The sequence below is a fragment of the Fringilla coelebs genome (assembly GCF_963513975.1).
Source record: "Fringilla coelebs genome assembly, chromosome: 17".
NCBI lineage: Eukaryota > Metazoa > Chordata > Aves > Passeriformes > Fringillidae > Fringilla > Fringilla coelebs.
Window position 1 is genome coordinate 13,529,231 of NC_140043.1, and position 15,566 is coordinate 13,544,796.

The following is a 15,566-nucleotide window of genomic DNA, read 5'->3' on the forward strand; positions in this document are numbered from 1 at the left end:
ACGGTTACCGTGCCCGATAGCTCCGCCAGCAGTCCCCGAGCCCGGCCCGCGCCGCCGCCGGTTGGGGCCGCGTTCTGCGCCCGTTCCCCGCCCCGGAAGCGGCAGCCGGGCCCGCTCCGCCCCGCCATGGCCGCCCCCGGGCCGCGCTCCGCCCGCCCGCCGCGCTGAGCCCCCGCGCCGGGAGCCCCGGGCCGCGCCGCCGCCATGGGCGCGCTGTTCCGCGGCGAGCCCGTGTGCCTGGCGCAGCTCTTCCTGCAGAGCGGCTCGGCCTACGAGTGCCTCAGCGAGGTGGGCGAGCGCGGCCTGGCCGAGTTCCGAGACGTGAGTACCGCCGGGGCCCTGTGGGGCAGCGCGGGGGCTTCGGGGACCCTGAGGGGGCCCGGCCTGAGGGCCGAGCCCGCACCTTCCCGACGGCGGCCCCGGGCCCGGCTCGGCCCCCATGGGGCGGTGGAAGCTGCTTTTATTGCCATCTTAACACGACTCCGACAGGCAGGTGTATGGCCCGTCTCTGTGTGGCATTCGCCTGGAAGCAGGATCACAGAATTGTTCGGGTTGGAAGGGATCTCTGGAGATCACCCAGTCCAGCCTGCTGCCAAGGCAGGGTCACACAGAGAGGTGACACCGAAACGCGCCCGGCTGGGTGGAATGAGTGGTGGGATGTCAGTGTGGAGCCCCGGCCTCCCCGGCACTCTCGGGAAGAATGCTTTGGGTTGGATGTACCCCACCTTTCTCACAGCAGTACCTTAACCTGGGATCATTTGCAGCGAGATCACACGGGAGAGCCCCTGACCCACCTCAATGCTTTCAGCCTGAGCGTGTGTGCACAGCTCCATCCACCCCAGTGACACACTGATAGACAGCTGCTCTCTAGGTTTATTGATAACAGGTTCCTGTTCCTGGAGGGGCACTTCATCGTGGAGGGACCTCCTGCCTAACATAAAGTCGGGTTGGGCAATAATAATTAGCCACGTCTCTGCATTGTCTCATCATAATTATATGATCTTTGCTTGCTGAGTGAGACTTTGGAATGTTTTCCAGATATGCATTAGAAATGTAGCTTGTAAAATTGTTGCAGGGAAAGCTGGGAAGACTTAAATAAACAGCTAGTTAGCAAATATGGCAGGGAGGAGAAGGCAGATCTGTAAGAATGATTACATGAGTGTATGTTTAACACTTTGATGTCATTCTAGTTGCCTGATACACCATTTATTGTAGAAATAATGCATTAGTGGTTCTGATTTAATAAGCTGGATAAGCAGTCCAAGATGTTGCATGTTTATATTATGGGAGTGTAGGTAAAATTTAATATTTCAAATAGACTGTAGAAATGCATCACAGAAAATTTGTCAAGTGGTTCATTAATTTGAAGTCATTAAGCAATATTTTAAAACTGTCAAAATAAGATTAGGAATGGTTTCTCCAGTAGACCTTGTTATTTTGTTGTTTGATTAAAACTAGCCAATGGTATGGATAATTCTGCTTTAATAAAACCAGCTTTGCTATTTGAAGACTTTGTAATCTTTTTAGGTTTTTGCACCTTCTCAGCTGACAAGCACAGAGCTCCTGCAAATTGTCTCCAGGAAGTTGCAGGAACAGCTGTGGTTTTCTAGGGGAGGTTACTATTTCAAACCCCTAATAAGCCTTTTGTCCTTCTCCTTCAGCTTAACCCAAATGTAAGTGTGTTTCAGAGAAAATATGTGAATGAAGTGAAGAAATGTGAAGAAATGGAAAGAATACTTGGTGAGCTTTATTTTCATGTCTGCCGTTTCTAATTTGCGGCATTACTGAGGAGGTTTCAGCTACAGGTTTTTTTTAACCCTCCCATGTTTTGTAAGCTGTGAAATTTACTTACACTAAATATAGATTTGGGGGTTTTTTAGTTCAGAGGTGTAGAACGGTTCTAATGTTTTGCTATAAAATAGATGAGGCTGTTTCAGTGTTTACTACTTAAACCTCTGCTAGAGAAAGTGAAGCTTTACTCTGGATATTTCCTTGACTTTAAGATATTCCCTATTTCTTAATTTTGTGTAACTCAATGCTGTTGATTTTCCAGACACCCTTAAAAATATCTCAAGTTAAGAATAGTTGTGTTCTCATGGTAGTTAATGAATAGAGAAGGGTAGGCTGAGCATTACAGCCAAGCTGCAGATGTCTTCAGTGTATCCTGAGGAAAAGTTACAATTGAAGGATTCCTTTGATAGGAATCTCTCATCAGAGGCACGTGCTGGTCATGCCAGCAGCTCTTTTGGCAGTCCCTCTGCCCACTGTGAGTTGCATTTGTTGTCAAGGTTGCTTAAGCTGCTTTGTTTGAACACTTTTTACTCCAAACATGGGTCAGTGAGCAGCATGTCTGTTTCTGGCAGAAAGTGACACAGTTGCACCATTAGCAGAAAGTGGCACCGTGCAGCAACAAAGAGATTCTGTGAAATGGTAAAAGCTTCTTAGAAAGTACTTGTTGGGAAAGAGAAGCCTCTGAAGTTTGCTTGCTTCTGCAGACTTCCAAGGCAGGAATAGTTTCTGTGTTTTATCCCCACCACTCTTCAAGTTCTTAATTTTTGAAGACTCTGTGTGAGTTGTTGCTAAAATGAATGAATGAAACAGCCAGGGCTTTGATGCTGCAGTGTGATTAGCACCATCAAGAGCAGCTGAAGGTCAACTCTCAGCACTCTAGGAAGTGTAGGCAATGCAGTTTCCTTTCTGATGCTGTTTTTCTTCTCACTCCAGGGTATTTAGTACAAGAAATTAAAAAAGCAGATATTCCACTTCCTGAAGGAGATGTTGCTCCTCCTGCCCCCTTGCTGAAACACATTTTAGAAATCCAGGTAACTCCACTAAACAGATGCCAAAGTTTTGAAACTTAATTTCAAGCTTAATGGGTTGCTATCTTATTACTTATGATTTAAGTTATTGGGGTGTGGTGGGAGGGCAGAAACATTTGTTTTCCTTTTTGTCTGATTCCTTGCTGCCAGTGTGATTTCAAAGCCAGCGAGGTTTTGGTATTAACACAAAATCCCTGTGAAAGGGTCAAAGCAAACTCAGGAGCGTGCACTCATCTGTTGTATTTTGATGGATTGGCACATCCCACTGTTCCAGGCAGATTGTCTGTAGATGAGGTCCCTCAGCCTCATTTATTGCTTTGGTACTGACCTAAGGCTGTTTGTGCATCCAAAATTTCCAGGTTTGTGGGAATTTTACCTGCCCAAGGCTCTGCAGGTGCTGGTCACACAGCAAAACGTGGTGCTGTTGTCTCTGAATGCTTTTTCTGGTGTTGTGTTAGATGTAGAAGCTTGTAAAACACAGATCTAATTTTGAGTAATGGTCTGTTTTGTTGTAATTATGTTGAAAGAATAAATGGGATCTTCCACCCTGTGCTACCTGCAGTTCTAACTCCAGGTCTGCATTATTTTGACACTAATTAGGGGCAGAGCAGCACTCTGAGCAGTGTCACTGGAGGATCTGGTGTACTCTATACAAAGCAATCTGTGTCAGACTGAAGGATAAAACCTATGAAACTTCAGTTAATTAAGAAATGGGAAACTCCTATCACTGTGTCAAATTATTATGTGTTGAAAATGAATCCTACTCTGTTTTCAAAAATCCTGTAACTGATTCTGTGTTTTTTCTTTACTCTGTCTTAGGAACAGCTGCAGAAGCTGGAGACAGAATTGAGGGAAGTAACTAAAAACAAAGAGAAATTGAGGAAAAACCTGCTTGAACTGACAGAATACAAGTACATGTTACAGATCACACAGAATTTTGTCAGGAGAACACCTGAGGTAATGCTTGGGCTGTTTGACAGGGATTGTTGTGTGGCATTTTTGTGATTTTCCCTGTTGAATTGCTTGAAAATGAAGGTGTAATTGTGTGCCTAAATTGTGCTAAGAAATTTACACTATAATTTTGCAGCACAGACTATAATTGTTAAGAGCAGTGCACTTGAGATCAAAGATCTCTCTTGTTGCTTCAATTGAACACGGAAATGAGTTTTATATTTTTAATTAATCCATTTACCTAATTACCTTTTCTTTCTTAGAATAATAATGGAATGAGAGTTGATTTTTTTTTTCCTGGAAGCAATGAATGTTCTTTCTTTTTATTTGCTAGTATGAATCCCATTTACATGGAAATTTTGAAGAATTTCCTTCTGTGGAAAACGAGCCATTGGTGGAATTCAACCGCACGCATAGACTGAGTGCCTCGCTGGGGTGGGTATGGCATGTGCTTGATGGGGGGCTGTAAAGAATGAATTGTTCTCTTAAAACATGGCCTGTAGGGATTTCAGGTGTGCCAAGCAGTTTTAGACAGGACAGGAGCCTGGTCCCGATGTACCTTTATAACAAACTCAGATTATTTGAGGAGATAAACAGGACAGTGTCCAAAAAAGCTGCCACAAAGCTTCTATCAAACCAATGATGTGTAAAAGAAAATTTCTAAATCAATACTTCCTTATAGTGTTTAAACTCTTTTTCTATTATAAACACACAGTGTTCTAATCACCTGGCAGTGTAAATGTAACATTAATTGTGTTGCCTTTGAAATGTTGAATGGATACTGCTGTCTGTGGTGTTGCTGTCAGAGGATATCTTCCAAGAAAAAATAAATAATCTCACTATCACAGAAATGACCAATTAATAGTAATTCTAGTTGCATGCTCAGGTCTGTAGTCTGTTTATTTTGCAAATAAAAATGTTATATAGTAGCTGGTATTTTCTATACCAGTCACTTCCTGTTCAGGGTGATGCTTCCCTCCCTAGCCATGGCAGATACTAAATTATTATAGTGATGTACTCTGAATTCCCAATTTTTTTTCCTTGTACATTTTATCTTATATTTCAATTTTTTCCTTTTCCTAGATTCATATCTGGGTTAGTTCACATAGCAAAGATTGAAGCATTTGAAAAAATGCTGTGGAGAGTCTGTAAAGGCTATCCCTTTCTTACCTATGCAGAGTTGGATAAGGCTCTGGAAGATCCAGATACAGTGAGTAAACATTGTAACAGTCAGTTTATTTGGAAGAATTGCAGCTCAGATCTGTCTGCAGTAAATGGAAAATGATTTCCCAGTGTCCTTGGAGGAAAAAGTATTTTGAAGTATTAGAATTTGTAAGATTTTAAAATTCAAGGTTGTAGAAGTGGGAATTAATTTGTGATGGTTCAGCTTGAGGAATGCAGAACTTCATTGTGGAATAGTGGTGACTTTATGATTGGCCACTTTGGTCAAAATACGTGGCAAAAATGGCTGCTTGGATATTTATTAACTAGGTCTGTACAGTGCATTGCCTTTTAATAGCCATTCCACTTGTTCATTCAGTAGTTAAGAAATAATCAAGTATAGCTAGTTTTCTGTGAAGTTTTTTCTGTGAACTTACCAAGTTAATTTTTGTAAATCAATTACAGCCGCCTAATCTGTCACCATTTTTTTTTTTTGCTTGAATTTTAATTTGTTACTTTTTAAAATACTCTTTTCTTACTAAGAATTCTGAGAGAGTAAAATATAATATCTCATTGATTTTCCCTGGAAACTTTTTGTTTAAAAACAAAGAAAGAGATACTGTCACAGTTGAATTTTATTGTTTGGTCTTCAGTAACTGATGGAAGATTAATTCTATTAACACAGCTTCTTCTAATCCAGCTTTGTTATTTAGCTCTATTATTATGTCACAGAGGAACTGCTGGTTAAAACATAATTCATCAGCTTTACTTTTTATGGTTTTTTAGGGTGAAACCACAAAGTGGGCTGTTTTTTTAGTGTCCTATTGGGGTGAACAAATCGGTCAAAAAGTTAAGAAGATTTGTGACTGGTAAGAAGTAAATCTAATATATGTACGTTCCTTTGTACCTGGGGTATTTTCTAGTTGGTTTTTCCCCTGCACCCCTTTTTTAAAAGTGTTGATTTTTATAGAAGCTTTTTATGTTAAATTTTTTTCCTCCCCGTAATGCATCCAGCTCTATAATTACGCAGTGTACAAATAAATACATGAGTCATTTCACCTGCAGTCTTTACCAAGTACAGGCAAAACGCTGCCTCTGAGTTGAATCTGTTCCATGGTTATTAAGTGGTGTGTTGCCAATCTGGCTGTGGCAGAGGGTTGGGTGATGTGTTTTGGTGGAGTTTGGTCATGAACACAGCCCTGTGTTCCTGCAGCTATCGCTGTCACGTGTACCCCTACCCCGACACCACTGAGGAGCGCCAGGCCGTGGTCGAAGGACTCAACGTTCGTATTCAGGATCTTGAAACTGTGAGTAAAGAACAGATTTCCTCTTGCTGGAGCTGTTGCACTGTAGGAAATCATTTAATGAATCAGAGTGTTAAATATATTTTCTAACATACATGCAGCTTTGGAGCTGATGGGACAGTAAGTTATGTTCCTGGTCTCGTGTTGCACATATCTGTTAAACCTCACAGCACTTGGCATTGCCTTCTGTTTTCAGCAGAGGTTTGCTTGCCCTCCTAAAAACATGGCCCAGCACTGGACACCTACGAGGTGCTCTTGCTGTGATCAGCACAACCCTGTCACATTCTCAGTGAGATCTTTGTTTTTTTCTCAAACAAAGGTACTGAATAAAACTGAGGAATACTTGCGCCAGGTCTTGTATAAAGCATCAGAATCCATCTATACTTGGGTTATCCAAGTGAAGAAGATGAAAGCCATTTACCATGTCCTCAACCTGTGCAGTTTTGATGTCACAAATAAATGTTTAATTGCTGAGGTTTGGTGTCCAGTGGCTGATCTCCAGAACTTGCGCCATGCATTGGAGGAAGGCTCAGTAAGTCACTTGAATGCTCACTGATGTTAAAGCTTTTATCTTGAACTAACTGTGTACATAAGGCAAGAAAATACTTATTAACAATAGACTAAAAATAGGCACAGACAGATCTGCATCTCTGTAGAAAACAATTTTTTATAAGCAGAACAGTTATTTAGTGTTGTGTGTAGTGTTCTTTTTTCTTGAATGACTTCTGTATTTGCCCTGAGGCCAGCTGGGCTCACAGTGTTATTTGTAGTCATGTAGAAGGTGCCAGTTCCCTTGCATTGGTTTTTGTTTTAACGAGACAAAATTCTAATAACAAATCTTTGTTTTACAATATTGTGACTGATAAGTCTCATCTGGTACTTGATATGAAGAATTAGAACACTGCATAATCTGTTTTTAGAGGGAGTACAAAGGGATAAATGTTAAACTTGGGGCATAATTTAATGGCATTTTTGGATCAGTGCAGATAGAGCAGTTTTCACTTTGATTAGATTAACAGAGATCTTTCACAAATGTATCTTCTGTCTGTTATTAGAGGAAGAGTGGAGCTACAATTTCCTCCTTCATGAATACCATCCCAACAACACAACCTCCTCCGACTTTGATACGTACCAATAAATTCACCTCAGGGTTCCAGAACATCGTTGATGCTTATGGAGTTGGAAGCTATGGGGAAGTTAATCCAGGTTTGTCGTTCTGAAAGCTGAGCTCTGAGCTATGCTGTCATTGCTGCTTGCCTTGATACCTTGCTGAGTTGGACACTGGCCAAGGCCAAATGGTGACACTCATACTGCTTGTTAGTAGCTGTTTTAAAATTTCAGTAGCTCATCAAAAGCACAAACAGTGCTCCAAGCAGCAAGATGGGATTTGGTTTTGCTGAGTTGTTTTATCATGAAAGATAGTGGTAATAGCTGTATAATTTTTGTTCTATATGTTTTACTTTGGGTAAGGAGGGTATTTAGGGGAAAATGAAAGAAAACTGGTAATTGATCATACTGAAGTGTGAAGCTCATCACTTGAAAAATTCGCCTTGTTGAATAGCCCACTTTAATATATACTTGTAACTATGCTGGCTGGGTCATTCTGTACAGGAGAATGTACCTTATGATACAGACCTGAAATACCCACAGAGGAATACCCACTGTTTGGTTGGGTTTTATTTCCTGGGCTCATATTATTATCCTCAGAATTGTCAGCTACTGTTCAACTGTGAAGTTGTCATTGCTACACAATAAACAAGCTTTAAACTGAGTTAAATTTACAGTGTGGGGGAAAGGTCTATGAGTAGGAGATGAAATGTTTTTCAAACTTAAAACTTTGAGAGATTTAAGTATGGGATTGCTTGGGGATAGTGCAGACAGGACATCATCTGTGTGCTGTGCCTGAAATCTGCCGTGTTGCCCTTGCAGCTCTCTTCACCATCATCACCTTCCCCTTCTTGTTCGCGGTTATGTTTGGAGACTTCGGGCACGGGCTGCTCATGTTCTTATTTGCACTCCTGACAATACTGTATGAAAACCACCCTAGGTTAAAAAGAGCACAAGATGAGGTAAAAGCAATTGCAAATTATTTACTTCCCGTCCACCCAGATCATTTGAGTAGTCACTGTGTTTCTGAAAAGTACTGCTTTTTTTGCATGGGTACTTAATTAGGCTTTTTTTCCATTCTTCTAGGATTTTCTGTGTTAAAAGACCCCATATTCCATGAGCTTAATGTAATATTTTAAACTTCACTTTCATTGGAAGAGCAGAAATAATCAAGTTGCAATGAAAGTCTTAGAAAAAAATGATGCTTTTAAGCTTTTCTTTACTTCTACCAGGGCTACTCAGTGATGCGTTTTACAGAATGTCATTACAGTGACAATGTGAGGAGAAAATGATTTTTCAAATTCCACATTTTAATGTGTATAAAAAGAGTTGCAGTTTGAAATTTTTTAAACTTCACTTAAATTTTTTAACCATATGGGTTGGAATGCAGGAATACCCGCATCTCTCATTCGAATTATGTTCAATTAAGAATGCCTGCAAATGTGTAATTTCTTGTAAAGGAGTCTCAGGGAGGAAATGGCTTAAAAAGACCCTTCCTTAATGTAAGGATGCTGTTGATAAAAGTCTCAGTGTGTGTCACGGGAGCTCATATTCCTTAATGACTGTTCACAAATAAATTTTAGTTTTTAGAAGTCTTTGTGTCCAAAAATGTGTTTTTCTTCGACATGTGTAGCTAACCTTTGCTCACATTGCAGATGATATTCTCTCTTTTTTCTTTTTTTCCCATTACTGACAGATAATGAAAATGTTATTTGAAGGCCGATATGTGATATTGTTAATGGGGCTGTTTTCTATATACACTGGATTGATCTATAATGACTGTTTTTCAAAGTCAATAAACATATTTGGATCTGGATGGAATGTTTCAGCAATGTATGAAAAGGTTTGGAGGTGAGCAGCATGTTTGGTATACCATTAAACCAGAGATGTATTTCTTGCAGCAGTTTAACCCTTTTGTTCACATGTTTTAACTATCCCATTATGGTTTATCTTTACGTTGATGTTTTAGTTTTTATTTTCTAGGTGTGTGTGTATGTCTGTATAAAGATTTTCAGAGGAATAGAAAACACAAGTCTAGTTTCGGACTTACTTGTTCTAGGTATGCTTCTGGAATGAATAGCTGAGTGGCATTTGCCTCTACTAAAAAAAATTAACTATTAATGAAGTAAATTAATTACCTGGCAATCACTAGTCTCTGCACAGCTTTTCTTGATAGTAAAAAGAAAAAAAAATAGTCTATGTAAATTGCCAAATCTGCTTTTTCTCAGAGTGGGATAACCTCACTGATTTGAGGTGTCATGACCCTTTGGTATTTAAATGTTCACAGCTTGCATCTCATGGTGCCTTACAAAACAGGATGTGGCTTCAAATAGTCAAGACCCCTGGCTAAAATTTGAACAGGTTGTGTGTGCTGTGATAATGAAAAACTGTATGAAAATAAAGCAGAAACTTCCCCAAATGCAAAACAGAAAAAAGGTAGCAATTATTCTTTGAATCTTTGACAGTGAATTTTATACAAAAAACAAACTGTGAACTTTTAAAATGAAACTTTGGGTTCTAGAGAAATGCGGATTAAAATCCATAAACTTTGTTTTGAAAAATAGTGAATGTGAATTAAGCCCAGATTGTGAGGTTCTAGGTGGATTTTTTTTTTTTGCTATTGTTTGTATTAGTCAGGACTTTAGTGCTTAGACACCCTTTCACTCTTTTAAAAAGTGTGACAGTAGGTGAATTAGGTAAAGGAAAGCTGGAGCAGTGTCCTGCAGAACTGAAAGCATGTTGTCATTATGTTTAAAGTGTCAAATCTGAGTGTGTTTATCTTTCACTGCAGTGATAAGGATCTGGAAGATAATAGATATTTAGCACTGGATCCAAATGTTTCTGGTGTCTACAATGGAGTCTATCCTTTTGGAATTGATCCAGTGAGTTTCATTCTTTTTAATTATCCACTTGTGATGATCACTCTTTGTCCATTAGATTTTGGTATGTGTATAAGGAAAATAAATCTGACTAAGAAAAAAAATACATTTCTGTTTGCATTCTCTGTTCAACAAGACCCTTTCTTCTGACAAGTCAAAAATTGAACTATTTTTAGAAAACTCAAGTTTCAGTTGTGACCTCCATTTGAGGTACAATTCTGGTCCCCAGTAGAAAATGGATACTGGTTTATTGCTTCTGTTATGGTGTTCATCAATGCTGGTTTGTTGTTTTCTTCTTCAGATATGGAATTTGGCAAGCAACCGTCTCACTTTCCTAAATTCATTCAAAATGAAAATGTCTGTGATCTTTGGAGTGATTCACATGACATTTGGAGTTATACTGGGGCTGTTTAACCACTTGTAAGTACAAGAAATTAAAATAATAGCAACATTGTATTTTTTGTCAGGTCTGGAATGATAACAGTTTGTCTTCTAAAAGAAACTGGAATTATTGTTTGAGAACAGAATAAGAGTAATTTCACTGAATGAAAAGAAATCAGCTCTGGATTGTAATCTCAGTCTCTCTGTTTAAAAGTGCTTTGTTTTATTGAAATCATATTTGGGCTGTGTTGGTAAAACTTACTTTTATTTTTTCCACTTTTCTACCTTGCAGGCATTTCAAGAAGACCTATAATATTTATTTGGTTTTTATTCCTGAACTTTTATTCATGTTGTGCATATTTGGCTACCTGGTTTTCATGATCTTCTTTAAATGGTTGGCATACTCTGCAGAGAACTCCACGGCTGCCCCCAGTATTCTGATACAATTTATTAACATGTTCCTGTTTCCTAGTGGTGAAGCAAAGACTTTCTTCAGTGGCCAGGTGAGTAATGCTCTTCCAAGCTTTTGGAAATCCTGTGTTCCCTATGCAGATAATACTTTAAAGGAAAAGGGGATGGCTTTTCCTAGTTTGGATTTTGTGATCTAATCTAATTTTCCTCCCTTCTCACCAACAGGTTCCTCTGCAGAAGTTTTTACTTAGTGTTGCTTTTCTTTGTGTTCCTATAATGCTGCTTGGTAAACCACTTTATTTATACTGGTTGCACAGTGGAGGCCAAGGCATAAGAATGTACAGGGTAAGTACTGAAAGACACTCACACATTTCCTCAGTGCAGGAGAATTCAGCTGCTGTTTTGTTGCACAGAGTGTGTCCTTATGGGTATTTCATAGAATGGGTTGGGTTGGAAGGGAGTTTAAAGCTCTCATTCCACCCTCTGCAGTGGGCAGTGATACCTCCCACTATCCCAGGTTGCTCCAAGCCCTTCCATCCTGGCCTTGGACACTTCCAGGGATGGGGCGGCAGCCACAGCTTCTCTGGGAAAACTGTGCCAGGGCCTCACCACCCTCATAGGAAAGAATTTCTTCTGTATATCTATATTCAGTTTGAACCCATTACTCCTTGTCTTACCAGTTTCTGCTCAGTTTGGAAAGTTTTGAACTGAAACACGTAATAGTACTTTGTTGCTCTAAATCTTTTTGCCTTTGCCTGTGACTACTTTAAGTAAATTTTAAAAAATGACAGTGGCAGCCTGCTTGAAGAAACAATCCATTCCCATTTTGTAGAGTGGCTACAAGCTTGTCCGAAAAGAAAGTGAGGAAGAGCTTTGTCTCCTGTCATGTCATGATCTCGAAGAAGGTGTCACTCACTCAGACAGCGGGCACAGAGAGGGGGATGCAGAGGAGGTAATGTTTTTACTTAATCTCTGGTTTCTGTGTTCTTAAAAGCAAATTAGAAGTGGGCAGTCAATAGATAACCTGTACATTATGTGCTGAGCAGTTTTGAAGAAACCCAGCTGAGCCTTTACAAAGACCTTGGTGCCCAAATGCAGTTTATTTATAGTTATTTGTTGCTATTTTATCATTATTTTCTGGTATTTTCAGACTGTTACAGTAAACCACAACCTGTCTGTAGTAGAGAACAGAAATAATGTTTTATTTGCAGTTAAGACTCTGCATCTAGGAGGACAGGTTTTCTTATATTGAAGAGTGGGATAAAAATCGTGGGTTTTGTCTGGTTTTATGGATTCTTAAACTTGAGGCAAGACTGCCCAGCTTTCTGTTAATTAATATTGGCTTTTCAACTGGACAGAAGTCCTTCTGTGTCTGCAAATTACATCTTGTTATGAGGATTATTGCTAATAGGGGTTGGGGCAGCATTCCCAGTCCCCACCCACTGCTGCTGTTTAGTTTGGGCAAATTTTTAAAGGTCTGGGCAAATTCCAGTGATTCCATGTGAATTGAAAGACAAAGAATTGCTTCAGCTTCCTAATGTGCAAATATGTATAGTTCTTGTCTCATTGGGGTAGTGGACTCTTGTTTCTTGTGTATAGAAAATACAAGAATTATTTACTCAAAATGTGTTATACAAAGTGTAGAAATACAACATACAGACAAAGTAAGTGTTGAAATTCTTTATTAGTAACAAGTATTTATTTATATTTAGAGCTTACAGTATTAATGTGGTTATCTTTCTATCAGTAGCATTACTGATAATTACCCCTGCTTTTAAAGCTGAAAAAAATTATATTGTAAACTTAGAATTTTAATAGAATGGGAATTAGAACTGGTTATAGTATTTAAAGTTTCCAAGTATTAGATAATATTCCTTCTGGAAAACATAAATTGCATTTGTTTTTATCTATCAACAAGAAAACTGTAGCATCTGATGGTTTTTTTAATATTATCTCTGTAATAAGGATCTTCTACACGGCACACTTTCTTTGCTTGATATAAAATCAATTTATTACCCTTCAATGGAATTCTTCTTCCATGTATTAAGGATTTACAGGTGAATATTTTTGTTCTCTCATGTTTTGTTCTCTATGTTGTTAAAATTGATACAAATGCGTTTTTTATCTTTTAGCTGAACTTTTCAGATGTTTTTATGAATCAAGCAATTCATACCATTGAATACTGTCTGGGCTGCATCTCTAACACAGCCTCGTACCTGAGACTCTGGGCATTAAGTCTTGCTCATGCACGTGAGTGGGGGTGGGCTTTTGATTTTTTTGGGGTTTTTTCCTATATCTGTATTTTTAATGCTGTTAGAGGGAGGCTGGTCTGTTCCATTGACACTACCATGAAATACACTTTTTCTTAATAAAAAAAAAAATCCCTATTTCAACTAATCATGATCTGTAGAAGCCTCCAAACTAAAACTGTGACTTTATGTAAAATACTGCTCCCAGTAGGTCTGATTTTGACACTGAGGTGTATCTTTAAACATTTGAGGGGATGGGGGCAGCTCTCTGGAGAGAGGGGTTGCTTATGTTCATGCAGGTTCTCTTCTGTTGGTTAAATGAGCAGGTCAGAGTGGCTCAGTGGGTGAAGGCACTCAGTACCAACATTAATTATGGCAACTTTCTGGTTTTTGTTAGAGTTATCAGAAGTTCTGTGGCAGATGGTGATGAGAGTGGGTCTGCGTGTGGATACGATGTACGGTGTCCTGCTGCTAATCCCTGTGATGGCGTTCTTTGCTGTGCTGACAGTTTTTATTCTGCTGATCATGGAGGGGCTTTCTGCTTTTCTCCATGCTATACGACTTCACTGGTACGTTCTCTTTTTCTATATACCACTTCAGCATATGCTGGCTTGTTCAAGGGGAATTTTTACGGCAAAATTTTAGGTTTCTTATTAAAAAGGGAGAGTGCAAAGTTTAACAGCCTCATTGCTACTGAAATACATTTATTTAGGTATATTAAATAAATGGGAAGCCAGAAGTAGGACATGAGCCTTTACAGCATAGTTTAGTGCCTGTGGATCTCCTGAGAAACAGGAGGTAAACAATAAAAATAATAAAGGTAGCCTGGGACTGCGATGGAAAGGTTAAATAGCTGCACAGAAAACAAGGGAGAGGATTTGAGTTGGTTTTATTCAGCTTCTTGGTTTGCACGGTTCTGTCCCTTGATAACTAATTTTGGATTTGTGTACAGATTCTGGTTTTTTGTCTCGTTTCAGGGTGGAATTCCAGAACAAATTCTATTCCGGTGGAGGATACAAGTTTACGCCTTTCTCTTTTAAGCACATTTCTTTACATTTTAATAAAGATGGTGCATTATAATTTGGCTGCTGTCAGCAGAAATGTTTGGAACTGTCTGGAAGTAACTGTGATTGGATCTTGCCTATGAATGGTTTCTTGTGGAACAAAGTGGTTTTCACTGATTGCCTTATAATGCAGCCAAACAATTCTGTAAAACATACCTCCCATAGAAAGACATAGCAGATCTGGAGCATCTTGTAAAATATATAGATATAAAATGTACATTTTTCTTGATAAACTAATGTTGTAAATTAATTTTATTCTTAAAAGAAAGTTATTGCTTGTCCCGAAACCCATGTAGGCTCTTTTTTTTATTGAGTCTCTTTATCACTTTTAAGTTATCTGACAGACTTTTCATTATATTAAACATTCATTACTAATCACATACTTAACCCAGCTGCATCTTGTGCACTTTGGGAACCATTCAACAATGCAATAGAAGCAATGTCTGTTTTCAGTCTGTATTCCAGGATGATTATGAAGTATAAATTTATACACACCAATGCAATGTGCTCTTTTTTGGCCATATTTAAAATTGCACTGGAAATGTTATCTCTTCATTCTGGGTTCTGCTTAGAGTTACTACTTTAAGCTTTTGGAAGCCACACTGATATTTATATTTAATGTTATGGAAGAAGGAAGGATTTACAAGTATTAATCCTCTTTTTTCCCACTGTAGTGAGGTGAGGAAGAACTTTTGCACATGGATTAAAGAATTGGCCTCGATCCCTGTTTCTGTTTTGGCTCTAAGGACACACAAACAGCACTCTCTGATGGCATAGAACCGAATTTATTTATAAAGGTGGAGAGGGGTCGTTTTATATTATTTTTGTATCAGTGTGAAAATGGGGATATTGCCATGATATTTTAACATCTGTGCCATACGAACAGCACAAATTAAATTTTGCACTTGTTTCATACGAATTCCCAATAAAGCCTCGTTTGCGCTGTGCCGAGCGGGCCCTGTGTTTGTCCGTACCCTTTTCCCTGCATCAGGCGCCGCTTGTCCCGTGAGGGGCGGCCGGTGCCGGGGGGAACGAGCGGCCGTGAGGGGCGGCCGGTGCCGCGGAGAACGAGCGGCCGTGAGGGGCGGCCGGTGCCGGGGGGAACCGGCGCTCGTGCGGGGCCGCCCGTGCTGAGGGGAGCGAGCGCTCGTGCGAGGCGGCGGGTGACGCGGCCATCCAGCGCTCGTGAGGGGCGGCGGGTGCTGCCGGGAGCGAGCGCTCGTGAGGCGGCGGGCACTGA

The 15,566-nt window shown here is 39.8% G+C and overlaps 1 protein-coding gene across 2 annotated transcripts; it reads left to right on the plus strand.

The window, feature by feature from the left end:
* Window positions 1–118: 118 nt before the first annotated feature.
* ATP6V0A2 (ATPase H+ transporting V0 subunit a2) lies at window positions 119–15,255 on the plus strand. Of its 2 annotated transcripts, XM_084217292.1 has the most exons (20): window positions 119–321; window positions 1,662–1,740; window positions 2,725–2,822; window positions 3,639–3,776; window positions 4,105–4,205; window positions 4,854–4,980; window positions 5,718–5,800; window positions 6,145–6,238; window positions 6,555–6,767; window positions 7,291–7,441; window positions 8,165–8,304; window positions 9,039–9,193; window positions 10,134–10,224; window positions 10,523–10,641; window positions 10,895–11,105; window positions 11,239–11,358; window positions 11,846–11,965; window positions 13,146–13,263; window positions 13,660–13,831; window positions 14,240–15,255. In XM_084217292.1, exons 1-20 carry the CDS (start codon window positions 205–207, stop codon window positions 14,340–14,342), a joined length of 2,550 nt encoding a protein of 849 aa, XP_084073418.1. In that variant the 5' UTR covers window positions 119–204; the 3' UTR covers window positions 14,343–15,255. The 2 variants fall into 2 exon arrangements, with proteins under 2 accessions (XP_084073418.1, XP_084073419.1); XM_084217293.1 differs by lacking the exon at window positions 6,555–6,767.
* Window positions 15,256–15,566: the final 311 nt, after the last annotated feature.